Below are 14,572 nucleotides of genomic sequence, written 5' to 3'. Positions count from 1 at the left end.
GACTACTTTCAGCAGCAAGGAGAATATGGTGGAAGGTATGAAGATACAGCTTGGGTTTCTGCAGAACTTTGTAGCCGAAGCACAAAAGCAGAGGAGTTTCTGGACTCTGGTTTCTTCAGCAACTACAATTTTTGCTTCAACATTTGTTGCTTATGTTACTAGAGGACTCTGAGCGGTTAAGTTTTGATATTTTATTATTGAGAAAAGTTGTTTTTGCTTCTAAGATCAACTAATCAAGTTCCAATTGAAGAAAAAAACCAATGCCATTTTGGTACTTGCTTATGATTTTAGATAATAATCTCTTTTCTTTTAAAACTGTTGAAATACTATTTCAGCAAATATGTTTTGACAAGAGCTTTTGGTGATACGAAACAATCTTTATATGTTAGCATCTGTTCTTCCTATTGTTTTTTTCCCTTTTGAGGTTAGTTTGCTAATTATTCTTCATAGCTCTGGTGCCCGACTGTTGATCCATGTTTCAATGTTTTAAGTATTTAGATATCCTTCTTGATGCATTGTTTGGATTAGTCTGTGATGTAATTTACAATATCTCAATATAATGCTCCTACAATAGGTGGTTATCAATGGAAGTAGAGCTTGTTGGCTAAGGCATATGTTGACATTGTCATACTACACACTCAGCTGGGATTTTTGTGATAAAACTTCAATTTGAGGGAAAAAAAACTTGCAGTTTTGTCTTGTGCTGATGTGTATTGTATAAAAAAAAATTTTGTCAAATATTATTAAAATATATGAAGTGTATTTGCAAAATATTAAAAAAAATTGTCAAGTATTATTAAAATATATAATATTATATTATTATTTTGACTTTAAGATAGCTAGTCTAATGTAGACTCATCTAGTCAAAGGTTAATACTATAGCCAAAAGTTGAGATTTTAGCCAAATTTTAGACTTGAAAATGGCCAATGCTCTAAGAAAAATTATTTTCATCAATCATTATTCACCACCGCACACCCAACATCTTATGAAAAACACTCACATACCCTATAAAAAATATTCTCACACCTTATGGAAAAGTTATAATTATGAGGTGTGAGAGTGAATAATAGCTCATGAATAATGACTCCCCTTTCAAAATTTACTAAAAGAGAAATGAAAGTAATCCCATCTAGTCCCTTAAATGATGGTTTATATCCCACCACGGGCACTTTGAGACGGTATGGGGAACTCTTCGTCATTTAAAGAATTAAATATCATAAAAATAGTATTACAGAGGTCACTAAAATATAAGAATATTGATCTAGAATTCGATGTGTTAAAGCTAATATTAAGATGTTGGCAAATTCAAGTGACATGGGGTTTTGTCACTCAAGATTCGAATTTTAATCCCCGGTGTCTCAATATCATCTAATCAGCTCATTCTATAACTTGCCAAGACTCTATCGCTGTCTCAATAATCAACACACGAGTTGGGCAGTTCAATGAGATAACATAGCCAAACCCTCCCTCAACTTACAAATCTTATAGTTATGTCGCATGCCCTCGTGGATGAATTGGATAACACTCTCGTTGCATATCTTTTATGCCTGATCAAACATTATTATTAGTAGCGTGAAAAGTACACTAAATCTAAAATGCAAAACTTCATACCAAAAATGTAAGCAAACCTTGATCTATCCAAGATAACAGATTTAAGCATCATGAATAAACATTCCACTCGGAATTCAATATAAATCAAAACAACTACGCTGATAAGGCTTTTTTTTTTTTATCCAAGCTTTGAGAGTCATTGACCGACTACGAGAAGCGAGCATTCATATAAGAGTCACCAAAACTGAGAGGAACGGATTCCCAACCAATAAGCCTATCAACGCAACCTTCTTGCTTCTCTCTCGGACTCTAGCAGAGTAAGGATATCACCTTCCCTCACTGGTCCCTTAACATTCCTCATAATGAACCGGTTCTGATCATCCAGAAACTTGACTCTCACCTGAGTCACCTGACCTCTTGATCCAGTCCGACCCATAACTTTCACCACCACAGCATGCTTCACTTGAGATTCCATCCTGCGTGATAATATAATCAGGAAAACATAATTTTGATGCCGAAACAAGTATGAAACATGAACATCCGTGCAACTTTTTGAAAAAAATACTAAAAACTACCAACTACATGGAAGCGCAGCCAAAATCTAGCCATAGAGACGGTGCATTTAAAAGAAGGAGAGGGTGTGAGAGTCTCGACCACCAAAACAGCTTTTCTAGGAACAATGTGCAAGTCCAACATACCCTAGAAATCCAACCCATTAACTGGCCAGAATGCAAAATGAATGACACCAACCACCTATTCTAAGATACAATTAATCCCGAGGGTATGCCTCGTGGGCATATATAGCCCATTAAGATTATTTGTAATGTCAATACTTCGTTTCATGTTTCGTTAGCATTAAAATGTTTAAAATCTTGCTTTTGCATTCAGCAACCAACACGAACAAACTTGGGTAATACATGATGTCCTAATGGCTGAAACAGCATTGTTGGGTCCCTCGTTAAAACAGGTTTCAAACAGAGGACAAAAAAATTAGGCAGAAAAATATATTTTGTGCTTTATAGTGCAATATCAATCACCAATTTACTTCTGGGCTGCATCCAAACTATAAAGAGTAAACCACAGTAGAGGCAGAGTACAAAAATAGGCGTACAATGGACCAAATTCAAAAGCATAATCATAAAGTAAAACAGGTTAGGCAAATCAAAATGCCAAATAATATAAGAATTCTATAGCATCATAAAGTAAAACAGGTTACGCAAATCAAAATGCCAAATAATATAAGAATTCTATAGCTCCTAGCATGTCAAACTGTGGTACACAGTCGGAGTTGCAAGGAAAATACCAATCAGACAGGAAGCACCCGGCGTAAGCCATTGTCTAACACCCATCTTCTTTCTTATTTCCATCCTGAAAGTGACAAAACTACCTATTGATGTGGATACAAATCTACCTAAGAGTCGATCTGGACTATCCTCTATGACTTGATTAGCAAACGAAGAGGCTTTTACAAAGGACAGAGTCACGGGTGCTAATTTCAATGACAAGGGAGCGAGAGACCCCTTTTAAAAAAGAAATCACCTCTAGAGGCGCTTGCCTGAGCTTCGCTACAGCTTAGTCCAGCTCCTAGGACAAAGTTAAGCCTCGTTTGGTTACAGATAATATAAAGTTAAAAGTATAATAAAATATTATTAAAATATAATTTTTATTTTAAAATTTAAAAAAATTGAATCGTTTATTATATTTTATACGTAAATTTGAAAAAATTATAATGACTAATGAAATAAAATAAGATGAGTCTCGTCTCATCTTGTAACCAAACCAGGCCGCTAAAGCAAGCTACGCTTCACAGGGCCTGGGAATCGAGTGAAACAGACTAAGACTAGAAAAAATAATCGAAAAAAAAGCCACTAACAGCCAGTAATTTGTTCAATTTATATTCATATCAGGAGTGACCAGATCCAAATGCTTCTTCAATCTATAATCCACTTCCTCTCTAATTCACAACATTACTAGATCCAACGGAACGCTTATGAACCAATCCAATAACAGAGGCAACAGAAATCAAATCAAATCCAGCCTAAACACTTTCAAAACTACAAGAAAAACAGATATAAATCCCATTCTTCAGAGACCAAAAAATAAAATCATAAATTCAGAGATAATACCTACTCTTTCTTTGCGCTGGTATTCTTTGGCTGCGGCGCACGAAAGTCAAGGGTGCAGTGAAGGAAGAGGATAAGTGTTTAAAGCCTTAAGGTTGGCGCAACCACAGCTGGGCCGGGCCGGGCCTGGTATGGCCAAGTTTAGTCCAGTATTTTCTCTTCCATTAATTTTATTGTTTTTTTGGACAGAAATGAAGCCCAATGATAGGCTTCTGTTTTGATGGGTATCGGGCCGAACCGTCTATTACCCTGTAGGGTCTGCGTAGGAGAATTGCATTGGGTTTTTTTGTTTTCTTCCAAATAAGAGAGTTACAGATTATTTCGTATATGACTATGTCAATGTGGAAAAATCACAGTATTGAATCTTTCTATCGTGCTAGGCGGAAAAGCAGCCCAAGAAAACTTGTAGAAAGTGCTTAAAAGACTTGTAAATGGAGTGAAGACTTTTGGGAAATAGGGGTTGAATGCGGAAAATCTTCATGGGTCAGTCCTGCAAATTAATTGAGTTTGGAAAGGGGACAGGTCTAGTAGCTGTCAAGGAATTGGAAACTTTTGAACTCGTTCTCTATTTTTAAAAACTACTGGAATCCGACCCTTTTCACCTTCTCTCACTTAGTTCGGATTGAGTCGGTCAGCATTAGAATAGTAAGGGAATAAAAATTAAAAGAATAGGGAGGTTTAGATAGTGGGTTTATATGAGATAAAATTAGATGAAATAAAAATTAAAAGTTGAACAAAATATTATTTTTATATTAAAATTTAAAAAATTTAAATTATTTATTATATTTTGTATGAAAGTTTAAAAAAATTATAATGAGTAGATAATATGAATTGAGAGGCTCTCTCTGTCCAAATAATTTCTAACAATCTCTAAAAGAATGCTTAGAAAATGATATGATAGGAGAAATTTATAAATAGTAATAAAATAATTTAGATTATAATATTTTATTAAATTTTAGGAGAGCAGATAAAAAAATATTGATTAAAAATATTAGAAAATTAAAATATTATTATAATCTAATTTTTATTTTTAAATTTAAAAATAAAATAAAATATTTTATTACATTAGTTTGGAAAGATATACATAAAATGATTAGAGTCCGTCCGGTCAAGTAAGAGGTTGGAGTAGGTGAGCACCGACAACCTCGGCTCCGATTTTGCGCGTTGGACCCAAAAAGACGAAGATGTTAACCTAATCCAGTGGGTCAGATTCCCTTTAGATTCTGTCGGATGAAAATTAATTGCCAAGGCAAACGTACAGCTGTCTTTTAAGTCTGTACCTTCCGAGCATTCACATTAGGTTCCTTATAAAATTCTCTATAATTTAACTAAAAAGTACATTTCCTAAAAGTTTTTCTTAAATTTTACTCATCTTTCAAAAACCTTCTACATCTCATTCCCTATCAATTTCCTATTCTATTAAAATAATATTTTTCTATTTTTTTTTATTAATTTTTTCTCTCACTTTCATTTATAAATTTAACTTCTCAATATTTTTTTTATGTTTTGAATTATTACTCTAGTGAAGATTTTAAATAAAAATTTAAATTATTTTTAATATTTTTAAAATTATTATTTTTTTATATTTTCGTAGCTATTTAAATTATATTTAAAAATATTATTTAAAATGACAATAAATATGAGTATGAAAGAAAATGTAGATGATTGGAAGAAGAATTAATTTAATTGAAATGAATAAAATATTAATAAAAGTGATTTAGGGAATGAATAGTGGTTCCCTATATTTGGGAAACCACTATTCATTCCCTAAATCTTTTTCCTAAAATAGGAATCCGGATGTAGGGAGGTTTTTAGAGTATTCCCTAAAATATTTCTCAAATTATAGGAAAAAATTAGTTTTAGGGAAGCCAATGGGAATGCTCTCAGCCAGTCATAAACGTACAGCTTGTTTATTAAATACAATAAATATTCCTAACCTCTTCAAATTCTACATTTTACATTTTTTTTAATTTTTATTATTTTTTTATTTTATCAAATATTTAGTATATAAATAATAAATAGAAAATTTAAAAAAATTTAAACTCAACAAAAATTTTAAAAAAATATTATAAAATTTTAAAAATTTTAAAAATATAGAAGGTGATGAAAATTGTGTAACAAAATTCTATTAAATAAGGAGGTTTTAGTAACATTGGATTCATATTTTTATAATTAATTTTTGGAATTATAGAAAAATATAAGAGAAGTATTATAATCATAAATAAATTTTATAAAATTAAATTTACAAATTGATTTGTCTTTAGGTGATATATTAGATGTATTTTATAAGAAAAATAATTTTACAATTTAATATATAATATTAAAATATGTCAATTTATAAGTTTATTTTTATAAAATTTCTTTAGAACTATAATATTTATCAAAATTTAAAAACAAATCATGTTAGGACAAATGTAGGGACATGCAAAATCATTTTCTTGTACCATGATAGTCAATGGCATGTGTTGATCTCAAGTCCCTCTCGTAGAGATTCGAGAAAATAAAGAGTCTAAAATAATCCAAAATAAAAAAACTTATCCAGAATTACCTACTCCTTTCTCTTTTTTTGAATCAAAATTACCTACTCCAACTAAAGGCATAACTTCTATAGTCGTTTTATCTACCTTAGGTTAGGGACAACAAGAATGTATTAAGCAAAATACATATAAAATCAAACCTCTCCGATGGCGGTGATATTGAATAATAAAACAAATGATAATACTAGAGCCATCAGGGGTTTTGCTGGACTATTTTATGTGTTTTTTTTTCTTCTTTTACATAGATTTTTTTAACACTTTTAAATTTTTTTAAAAAATAAAAAAAATTCACAATATCATTAAAAAATACTTCCTCAATTAAGGAGTAAAAAAAGAAATAGTTTTTTTGCTGAATTTTTTTTTAAATTATTTTTTAATGATGTTGTGAATTTTTTTATTTTTTAAAATATTAAAAAAATCCATGTAAAAAAAAAAACACATCAAATAGCCTAGCTGGCCCCAACAGTAATTATAGTATTATCCTAAAACATATACAAGATAGTAAAAATCCAAAAAATATGCTACAATTAAGATGTAACACTTCTTTTGTCACGGTTCAAATTCGTGAGTTTTAAGGAAACATTTGAATAGTAAATTTAAATAAAAATTAAAAATTAAATAAAATATTATTAAAATATTATTTTTAATATTATTATTATTTTAAAATTTAAATAATTATTTATATTTTATATAAACATTTTAAAAAATTATAATAATTAAATAAGACAACATAAATACTTTTTATATCCAAATATCTCCAACATATAATACAATCGGGCGGGGCAATTTGATATAATACAATCGGGCGGGGCAATTTGGTCAGTAATATTAAGAGAGTGCCTTTTCGTACGATTATCAAACTGCAAACTCAAACTTTTGAATAAATATAAAAGGACAGTGACACTACTAATTATATTATAACTTAATTATTATTATACATTAAAATATTAATATTTTTTTATTTTAATTCAAAATTTCTGTAAGTTCGAAGTAGATAAAATAATAATTTTTTATAATTAATTGTAAACAAATTGTAATATAGTTTGTCTTATATCATTTTTCAGTATAAAATTGCAAAAAGATGGGCATGATCACGCGTATTTTTCCGTACGGTACAGAGTACCTTTTAGCTGTTTGCCTCTTGACTTTTTAGATCCACTAATCTCACTTCGGTTTTATGGCGCGTCATTGCACGCACCAGAGAGAGAGGCAAAAGAAATTGAAATGAATAAATTTAGAGCATTTTTGTTGATTGATTGTAGAAACCAAATCTAAATGAAGAAAAAAAGGTGACAACTTCTTTCAGATCTATTTTAAGTCGGTAAAATTCAGATTGAGTGGCCATTGTGACCTCTCTATTCTGATATTGAAAGCATTTAAAATGTAGGGATATGCTGATGGTTGTAAGCCAAATTTTAGTTGAAATATAGCTATGATACTTAAACCTTAAATGTGGTCAAGCTTTTCCTAAAGAGAGTCGTTTTTGAATTGATAACAATGTATTGGCCTAATCAAAGTGACGATGTAGTTAACATATGAGTAAATGAGTCCATCGTTTTTTTGACATATTCTAATTCTTTATATTTATAAATAAGATTATGAATTCGGATATAAATTTAGATATTCAAAAATACCCGTTTACGAATTTTTAAAATCAGATGGATATCCACTTGTATAAAATTGGTTACAATTCAAAAATGTATTCGATTTTAGATAGAAATTTCATACTGCAAATCTAATTTCAATGCATATAAAGAACCATAATTGCTTGAAAATTGCAACATTTAGAAATTACATATAAGAATTTGACTTAGAGATAAATTACTTCGACTATATTTTAATAGTCTATCTTGATAATAATAATTCCATTAGAACTAGATTTGACAGAGGTGATGTGGTCCTTCAAAGTTCAACCATGTCAACAGTCTTATCACAACACAGTTGTAAGTATTCCAAGCCACTAATGGTATAAATAAAAAATAAAAACATTACTTTATCAAAAAATAAAAAATAAAAACATTACATTTATTTAACAATAAATGGGTTTTTTGGGAATATAAAAATAAAAGAAAGAAAGAAAGAAAAAAGTATACCCTCCCGGTCAATGACACGTGGATGGAGACCATCTGTTACTCCAAACGCCCCCTCGGCTCTCCCTCTCGTTCTGTCTTCTCTATATATGCGTACATGGTGCAAGAATATCTCAGGGCAAGCGGTGTTGGAGCTTTTCAGAGACGCACAAAAAAAAAAGGGGCACGGGGACACTCTGTGATCGTGGGACAATATTCAGACAGCCAACCAAAAAACCTGTTCGCTACACCCACCACATTCTTCGCTTTCTCTCATATTGTATCCTCCCAAATCCCATCTGGTCATTGCCCATCTCTGTCTCTCTCCTTTCAATCTTGCGTAAAAGCCAGTCGCATCTCTGGTTCCCACTCTGCCTTCGATAGAACAAGTAAGACTTCTATATCTTCATTTCACGCTCACGGCATTGGCTTTATATTTGAGTAGAATTTTTCTTTATTTCTATATTTTAAGTTATATGAATGTGTCAAGAGAAATATGATTTTTTTTTTTGTAAATAATCAATGGGTTATTGTTATTGTGTTGGTTGATCGAAATAGGTAGGATAAAGTGGTCCTTCTGGGAAATATTCTCGATGAAATTCAGAGTCTACCGTGAATAAAGAAAGAAATTATATATATATATATATATATATATTGAAAAGTTTAAATGAAAATCAGTTTAAAAAGATCGATCATGTCAGTGGTCTCTCTAAAGTTCTCGTTTTTGTGCTGTTTGATTGAAATGGGCCCGTAGATACATATATTTTTGGGTTACTCATGTTATTGTGTTGTTATGGGATATATATATATATATATATATATATATATATGTATGTATATATGTATCTACGGTATATGATTTACTTAAGCCTCAAAATCCTTGTTTTTCTAAGGTCTGCATTTGAAGGAACTCACTTGTTTCACGGAACTTGCCAACTTTTGTCAGAAATTTTCCTTTCCTTCCTCTTCATCCTCTTATTAAACGAAGTGCGGGGAGGTGTCAATGAAATCAGTCATATTTTTTTTGTTGTGTTCATGAAATCAATCATAGGCCCTCATCCGTGATTACTGACGTTTTGGTGCTATTTTCTTTATCATACGATGCCTGTCGTATCAAATACCAGTTTGCAAACTTACGTTGTTATTTTCAACTTTTGTTTATTACCAGGTTACCGACTCCACATGGATCATGCTTTTTGAGATCTTGATTATTTGGATATATAAGACATCCCATTTTGACTAGATGGGGATGTCCTTTTGTCCATTCTCTGACCCTGATGATGTGGATAGTCGCTTTGAAGCTATTCTTCTAAGATCAATCAGTTTTGGGGGTGAAGATGTAAGAAATCCATTGCGATCAGTCAGTTTCAATGGCCGTGATTCAGAACCCACCATGATAAAATCATACGGATTGAGAAAGATGGTGTTCGAGGGATCGCTTAGCTTTGAAAGGAGAGGGTTAGAGACCATGTTCTCATCCAGAACTCCTTCTGCAGAAATGGAAAACAGAGTTTTCGGTAAAAGTGTGAGCTCTAACACTAAAGATGTTGGAGATCAATTGCCAAGATCAGATAGCTTGTCCGAGGAAAAACACCAATCACCATTGACAGATCCAAAGAAGCATAGGTGCCAGGCTGCATTGAAGTTGCAGAAAGTGTACAAGAGTTTCCGAACAAGGAGACAGCTTGCAGATTGTGCAGTTCTTGTGGAGCAGAGATGGTTTGTTTAAGTTCTTATGCACCCTTCTTTAAAGGAAATTTTGGCCATTACATAGAGTTAAAACCACCCATTTAAATTTTCCCAAATATTTTGGAAGCAAAGATCGATAACTTAATCTGGTATCACAATTTGAACCCATGGGCTTTGAAGAGTCTGTCTTTACTAAATGAAATTTAATAGTTTTGTGTCTGTTTTTCCTAACACCTCGTTCTTGTATGTATACAATAAGCATCTTGCAATTCACTTTGTAGGTGGAAGCTACTCGATTTTGCAGAACTGAAGCGGAGCTCTATATCATTTTTTGACATCGAGAAACCTGAAACTGCTTCTTCACGTTGGTCAAGGGCAAGAACTAGAGCTGCTAAGGTAGCTTTTTATCAATTTGATGCATACCAAACGATACAGCTCAGTTATATTGTTCTCAATTGCTGATTCTTTTTAATTTGATTTTTCAGGTCGGGAAAGGCTTATCAAAGGATGAAAAGGCTCGTAAACTTGCTTTACAACATTGGCTCGAGGCAGTAAGCCCAATGCTTAGTGTATCTTTTTGCCAAATCACTAGTTTTCATTTCTGGCATATTCTTATTCTTGTCCCTTCTCATTAACAGATTGATCCTCGCCATCGCTATGGCCATAACCTTCAATTTTATTACGTGACATGGCTCCAGTGTGAGAGCACGCAGCCCTTCTTCTACTGGTAATATTACCTTGGGACCCAAAGCAAATCCTTCATATTGTGTTTTGGTTGACAATGAAAATCTATTTCTCCCTTTGACGTTTGAACTTCGAAAAAAATACAGGCTCGATATAGGAGAGGGAAAAGAAGCCAATCTTCTTGATAGATGTCCTCGATCCAAGCTTCAGCAACAATGTATCAAATACCTTGGTCCGGTAAACCTCACATCTCCTTGTGAGCCTTAAAAACACACACACACACAATGGACCATTCTGAGGAATTAGAATTAGGACAGATTTGACATGTTGATATAATTCATAGATTGTATCTCATAACAGTCATAACTTGTATCTAATGTAAATATAGCATCGAAAATTTTTGCAGTAAGGTATAAATAAAATAAAAATCTAGAATAATATGTTATATGAAATCAAATAATATCATATAAAAATTTATACTTTTATTCTATTATAATCTCTTTTTTATTTGATTTTGATTTACGGCATAAACAATATAAAAGTTCTATTGTCAAATATAAGCAATTCCAAGGTGTCAAAAATAATGATTCTTGCCTCTCCAGCAAGGAATGTCTCCTCTTAATCACTGGAATAGCAATTCCCATTCTAGATTAATCTCAATACCAAGCATACCTTTTAGCAATTGAAAAGGGGAAGAAAGCTTTTCCGATGTCTGTCTTGCAGGCTATTTATTTATTGATAGTTATTTTACCTTAAACGGAATGACCAAAGCTGGTTAAACCTCAAATTTTTAGTTGGCTCGAAATACAACCAAAAGTAAAGATTTACATGTGCCATTGGAATTTATAGCCTGACAAATATGTCGTTTTGCAGGCAGAAAGGAAGGCTTATGAAGTTGTGGTGCAGGACGGCAAATTTTTCTACAGGCAGAGTGGGAAACTCCTAGATACAACAGGACCTAAAGATGCGAAGTGGATCTTTGTCCTTAGCACATCCAAGACCTTGTATGTTGGGCTAAAGAACAAGGGCACATTTCAACATTCCAGTTTCTTGGCAGGTGGAGCCACATTGTCTGCTGGGAGATTGGTAGTGGAAGATGGCGCTCTGAAGGTACAAAAGAAAAATATGGACTTTATAAAGTGGTTTTTTTTTTTTTTTTTTGTGAATTGTTTGACATACTAAAAGGATTTATATAACTCATTAGGTGGTTTGGCCTCACAGTGGGCATTATCTACCAACAGAAGAAAATTTTCAGGAATTAATGTTGTTCCTTAAGGAACACAATGTGGATCTCAGCAATGTAAAGGTAATGCTGACTTTGCTTCTCATTTTTTCATTAAGATAACATAGCAGGACACTATTGGCTGGCCATAACCTATTAGTGGATACTACCTTTGGTGGTACTACTTGGCTTTAGTATGGGAAGATGTGCTCTTTGTAGCTAGCCAAAAATTCCCCGTTTTGTCATTGAGAGACTTTATTTGTGTGAGATCATATAAAAATTTTATCACCAGGAATCTTGATGCGCTTCTCTTCTTCTATGTAACAGAAAAGCCCAAGTGAAGAGGAAGAAGCAGCCCTTACCGAAAATGCCGATGGTGTTTGCCTTCGAAGCAATCCAATAGAAGAAGATTTATCTCAGGATACTGAACCAATGAGTGAATATATCTTGGCTCAAAAGAACACTGAATCCAGAGATCAGGATTCTAATGCTGCTGGAAATCCAGAACCATCCATGACAAGATTGTCACGAGAATTAGTCTCAAAAATAGCCAGACTTGAAATACCAAACCAACATGTGGCATTTGACATTCTTAAGAAGGATGCACTACAACCAAGTTGCCACACTCACCCTCATGACAATTCTTCAGAAGAAGGCTATGAGACAGCAGAAGAAACGTTTTTATCAGAGAGAGATTTCATGGTTCCTAAATTGAACTTGTTTGATGAAGATCAAGAAGAAGATGATGAACAGCCTATTCCAGAGGAAAAAATTATGAAAAGGATAGATTCGCATAAAGGAATGAAGTCGTATCAGTTGGCTAAGCAATTATCCAGTAGGTGGGCAACCGGAGCTGGGCCACGTATTGGTTGCATGAGAGACTATCCTTCGGAGCTTCTGTTCCGGGTTTTAGAGCAAGCCAACTTGTCTCCAAGATCAAGAGGCGTTAATGCATCCCCCCGGACCTTGTCCCACTTGAGCCCAAGGGTTCTTACTTCAACTTCTTTGCGTAGAGAGACAACTGCAGACAGAAGTTCCCTTGCTCCAGAGCATGTGATACCGTCTAGAACATCAACACCATTGACGGACTAAATTTAGATGAAGTCACAACACAAATTGTATTTTATTGTATCGTGCAGGGTGGGGACGAAGATATAGGAATTCTTTGCATTCTTTCTATGTATTATTCTGCACATTTTTGTAGATTATGGTGGAAATGGAATGAGGCTGAAGGGGTTTTGCAAGATGTGTTGCTCTTTAATCTAAATAGAGAAAAGACCCATTTCAATTTAGCTGAAATCACAAAACCGAAAAACATAAATCATCACTGAGATGTGCAAGGATTCTGTCTTCTCTCTTTGGTAAATGATAAATTTTTTAGATTTTTTTAAGTAAATAATTACGTTATGCAAAGCAGTTATTTTTCTTTACATGATAAATGCACAATAATTGCAACTAAGCAAAGCTAGATAAATTAAAATTTCAAAATATTATTATTATTATTATTATTATTTTAATTTTTAACATTTACTCAAGTGCTTGATAAAAACAAGTCACGCTGCGTTTGATAAGTCATTTACAAGTACAACGGCTACGACTCGTTGTACAAACGTAATCATCAACTCTCCCAAACAGGGACCGTCGATACCATCAGCCCTCTCAAACAGACCTATACAAAAATTAAAATAGAAAATATATTTACAACTATGTAACTATCGAGTAATTATTTTTAAAAAAAGTGAATAAAATATGAGATTCACATAAAAAATTAATTTTTTAATAGTAGACTCTACTTTTTTTCAAAACGATTACGATACATTTACGCACTCCACGATTGTATATAAAATTACTTATAACAGATTACGGCGGGAGTAAGCTTGCTAGATTATTATATATGGTTTTGATAAGGTTCATGTTTTCGTTGGCTTAACTGCTTAAATCTGTTGTTGCTTCATTAAAAACTTTGTGCTTGCTAGAAGATCCATGGCTCTTTGTTTGGTTACTGACAAAGTTTAGGAAAGTACCTCAACCTGTGTAATAGCTCTTGAAAACAAAAAATATTTTGCATCTCTCTTCTTGTAGATCAGACTGAATGTGATTTTGTTTCTGCTACATCCGGTGCCGGAATTCTTGAATAAGTATGCCCCTCATATTGCAGCCTACAGGCCAAAAGCGGGGTTGGGGTGAGCTGTAGACGTCCACGTTTAGTTATACAGATGAGATGAGAAATTTGTTAATAGTAGTGAGATAATCTGTGAATAGTAATAAAATGATTTGAGTTAAGATATTTTATGAGATTTTGAGAAAGAAGAAAAAAAAGTTGAATAAAAATATTATAAAGTTAAAATATTGTTAAAATATTATTTTTTAATATTATTTTTGGTTCATGATTTGAAAAAGTTCAATTATTTTTTGTAATTTGTTTAAAAATTTGAAAAGGTTGTAATAATTAAATAATGATTATATGAAAAAATATAAAATATAAAATTGAAGAATGTTTGTATTTGAATGATATTTAAATGTTGAGATAAGATGTGATAGGATGAGATGATACACTATTCTAAAGGGGGTTGTGCATCTAGTTTTACTCCTCAGGATTGGGTCCAAAGGGCCCTGTCTAGTGAGGTTTCATGAACCACTCGTGGGTAGCCTAAGTGATAAGAGCGAACTTGTGTGCATGAGCTTTATGTCACATG

General features: G+C 32.6%; 2 protein-coding genes across 3 annotated transcripts; one reads left to right on the top strand and one right to left on the bottom strand.

Moving 5' to 3' along the window:
* Positions 1 to 1,586: 1,586 nt before the first annotated feature.
* LOC109011911 (40S ribosomal protein S28) lies at positions 1,587 to 3,777 on the bottom strand. Of its 2 annotated transcripts, none has more exons than XM_018993301.2 (2): positions 3,679 to 3,777; positions 1,587 to 2,028 (listed from the first exon to the last, which is right to left on the bottom strand). In XM_018993301.2, the coding sequence occupies exon 2, from the start codon at positions 2,025 to 2,027 to the stop codon at positions 1,830 to 1,832; it is 198 nt and encodes a 65-aa protein (XP_018848846.1). In that variant the 5' UTR covers position 2,028; positions 3,679 to 3,777; the 3' UTR covers positions 1,587 to 1,829. The 2 variants fall into 2 exon arrangements, with proteins under 2 accessions (XP_018848846.1, XP_018848847.1); XM_018993302.2 differs by having other exon boundaries at positions 3,683 to 3,773.
* Positions 3,778 to 8,430: 4,653 nt separating this feature from the next.
* On the top strand, positions 8,431 to 13,122 carry LOC109011908 (IQ domain-containing protein IQM6-like). Its single transcript, XM_018993290.2, has 9 exons — positions 8,431 to 8,670; positions 9,450 to 10,000; positions 10,252 to 10,366; positions 10,456 to 10,521; positions 10,609 to 10,697; positions 10,801 to 10,891; positions 11,528 to 11,764; positions 11,859 to 11,960; positions 12,204 to 13,122. Exons 2-9 carry the CDS (start codon positions 9,525 to 9,527, stop codon positions 12,966 to 12,968), a joined length of 1,941 nt encoding a protein of 646 aa, XP_018848835.1. The 5' UTR covers positions 8,431 to 8,670; positions 9,450 to 9,524; the 3' UTR covers positions 12,969 to 13,122.
* Positions 13,123 to 14,572: the final 1,450 nt, after the last annotated feature.

This window comes from Juglans regia, chromosome 3 (genome assembly GCF_001411555.2).
Source record: "Juglans regia cultivar Chandler chromosome 3, Walnut 2.0, whole genome shotgun sequence".
Classification (NCBI taxonomy): domain Eukaryota; kingdom Viridiplantae; phylum Streptophyta; class Magnoliopsida; order Fagales; family Juglandaceae; genus Juglans; species Juglans regia.
The sequence above is the reverse complement of the archived record's forward strand: the minus strand, read 5'-3'. Positions and strand labels throughout refer to the sequence as shown.

Coding starts and splice junctions, on each gene's coding strand:
- LOC109011911 (XM_018993301.2), bottom strand. CDS start 2,027: ATGGAATCTCAAGTGAAGCATGCTGTGGTGGTGAAAGTTATGGGTCGG.
- LOC109011908 (XM_018993290.2), top strand. CDS start 9,525: ATGGGGATGTCCTTTTGTCCATTCTCTGACCCTGATGATGTGGATAGT. Junction 10,892..11,527: donor GTATCAAATACCTTGGTCCG/GTAAACCTCACA, acceptor GTCGTTTTGCAG/GCAGAAAGGAAGGCTTATGA. Junction 11,765..11,858: donor TGGAAGATGGCGCTCTGAAG/GTACAAAAGAAA, acceptor ATAACTCATTAG/GTGGTTTGGCCTCACAGTGG.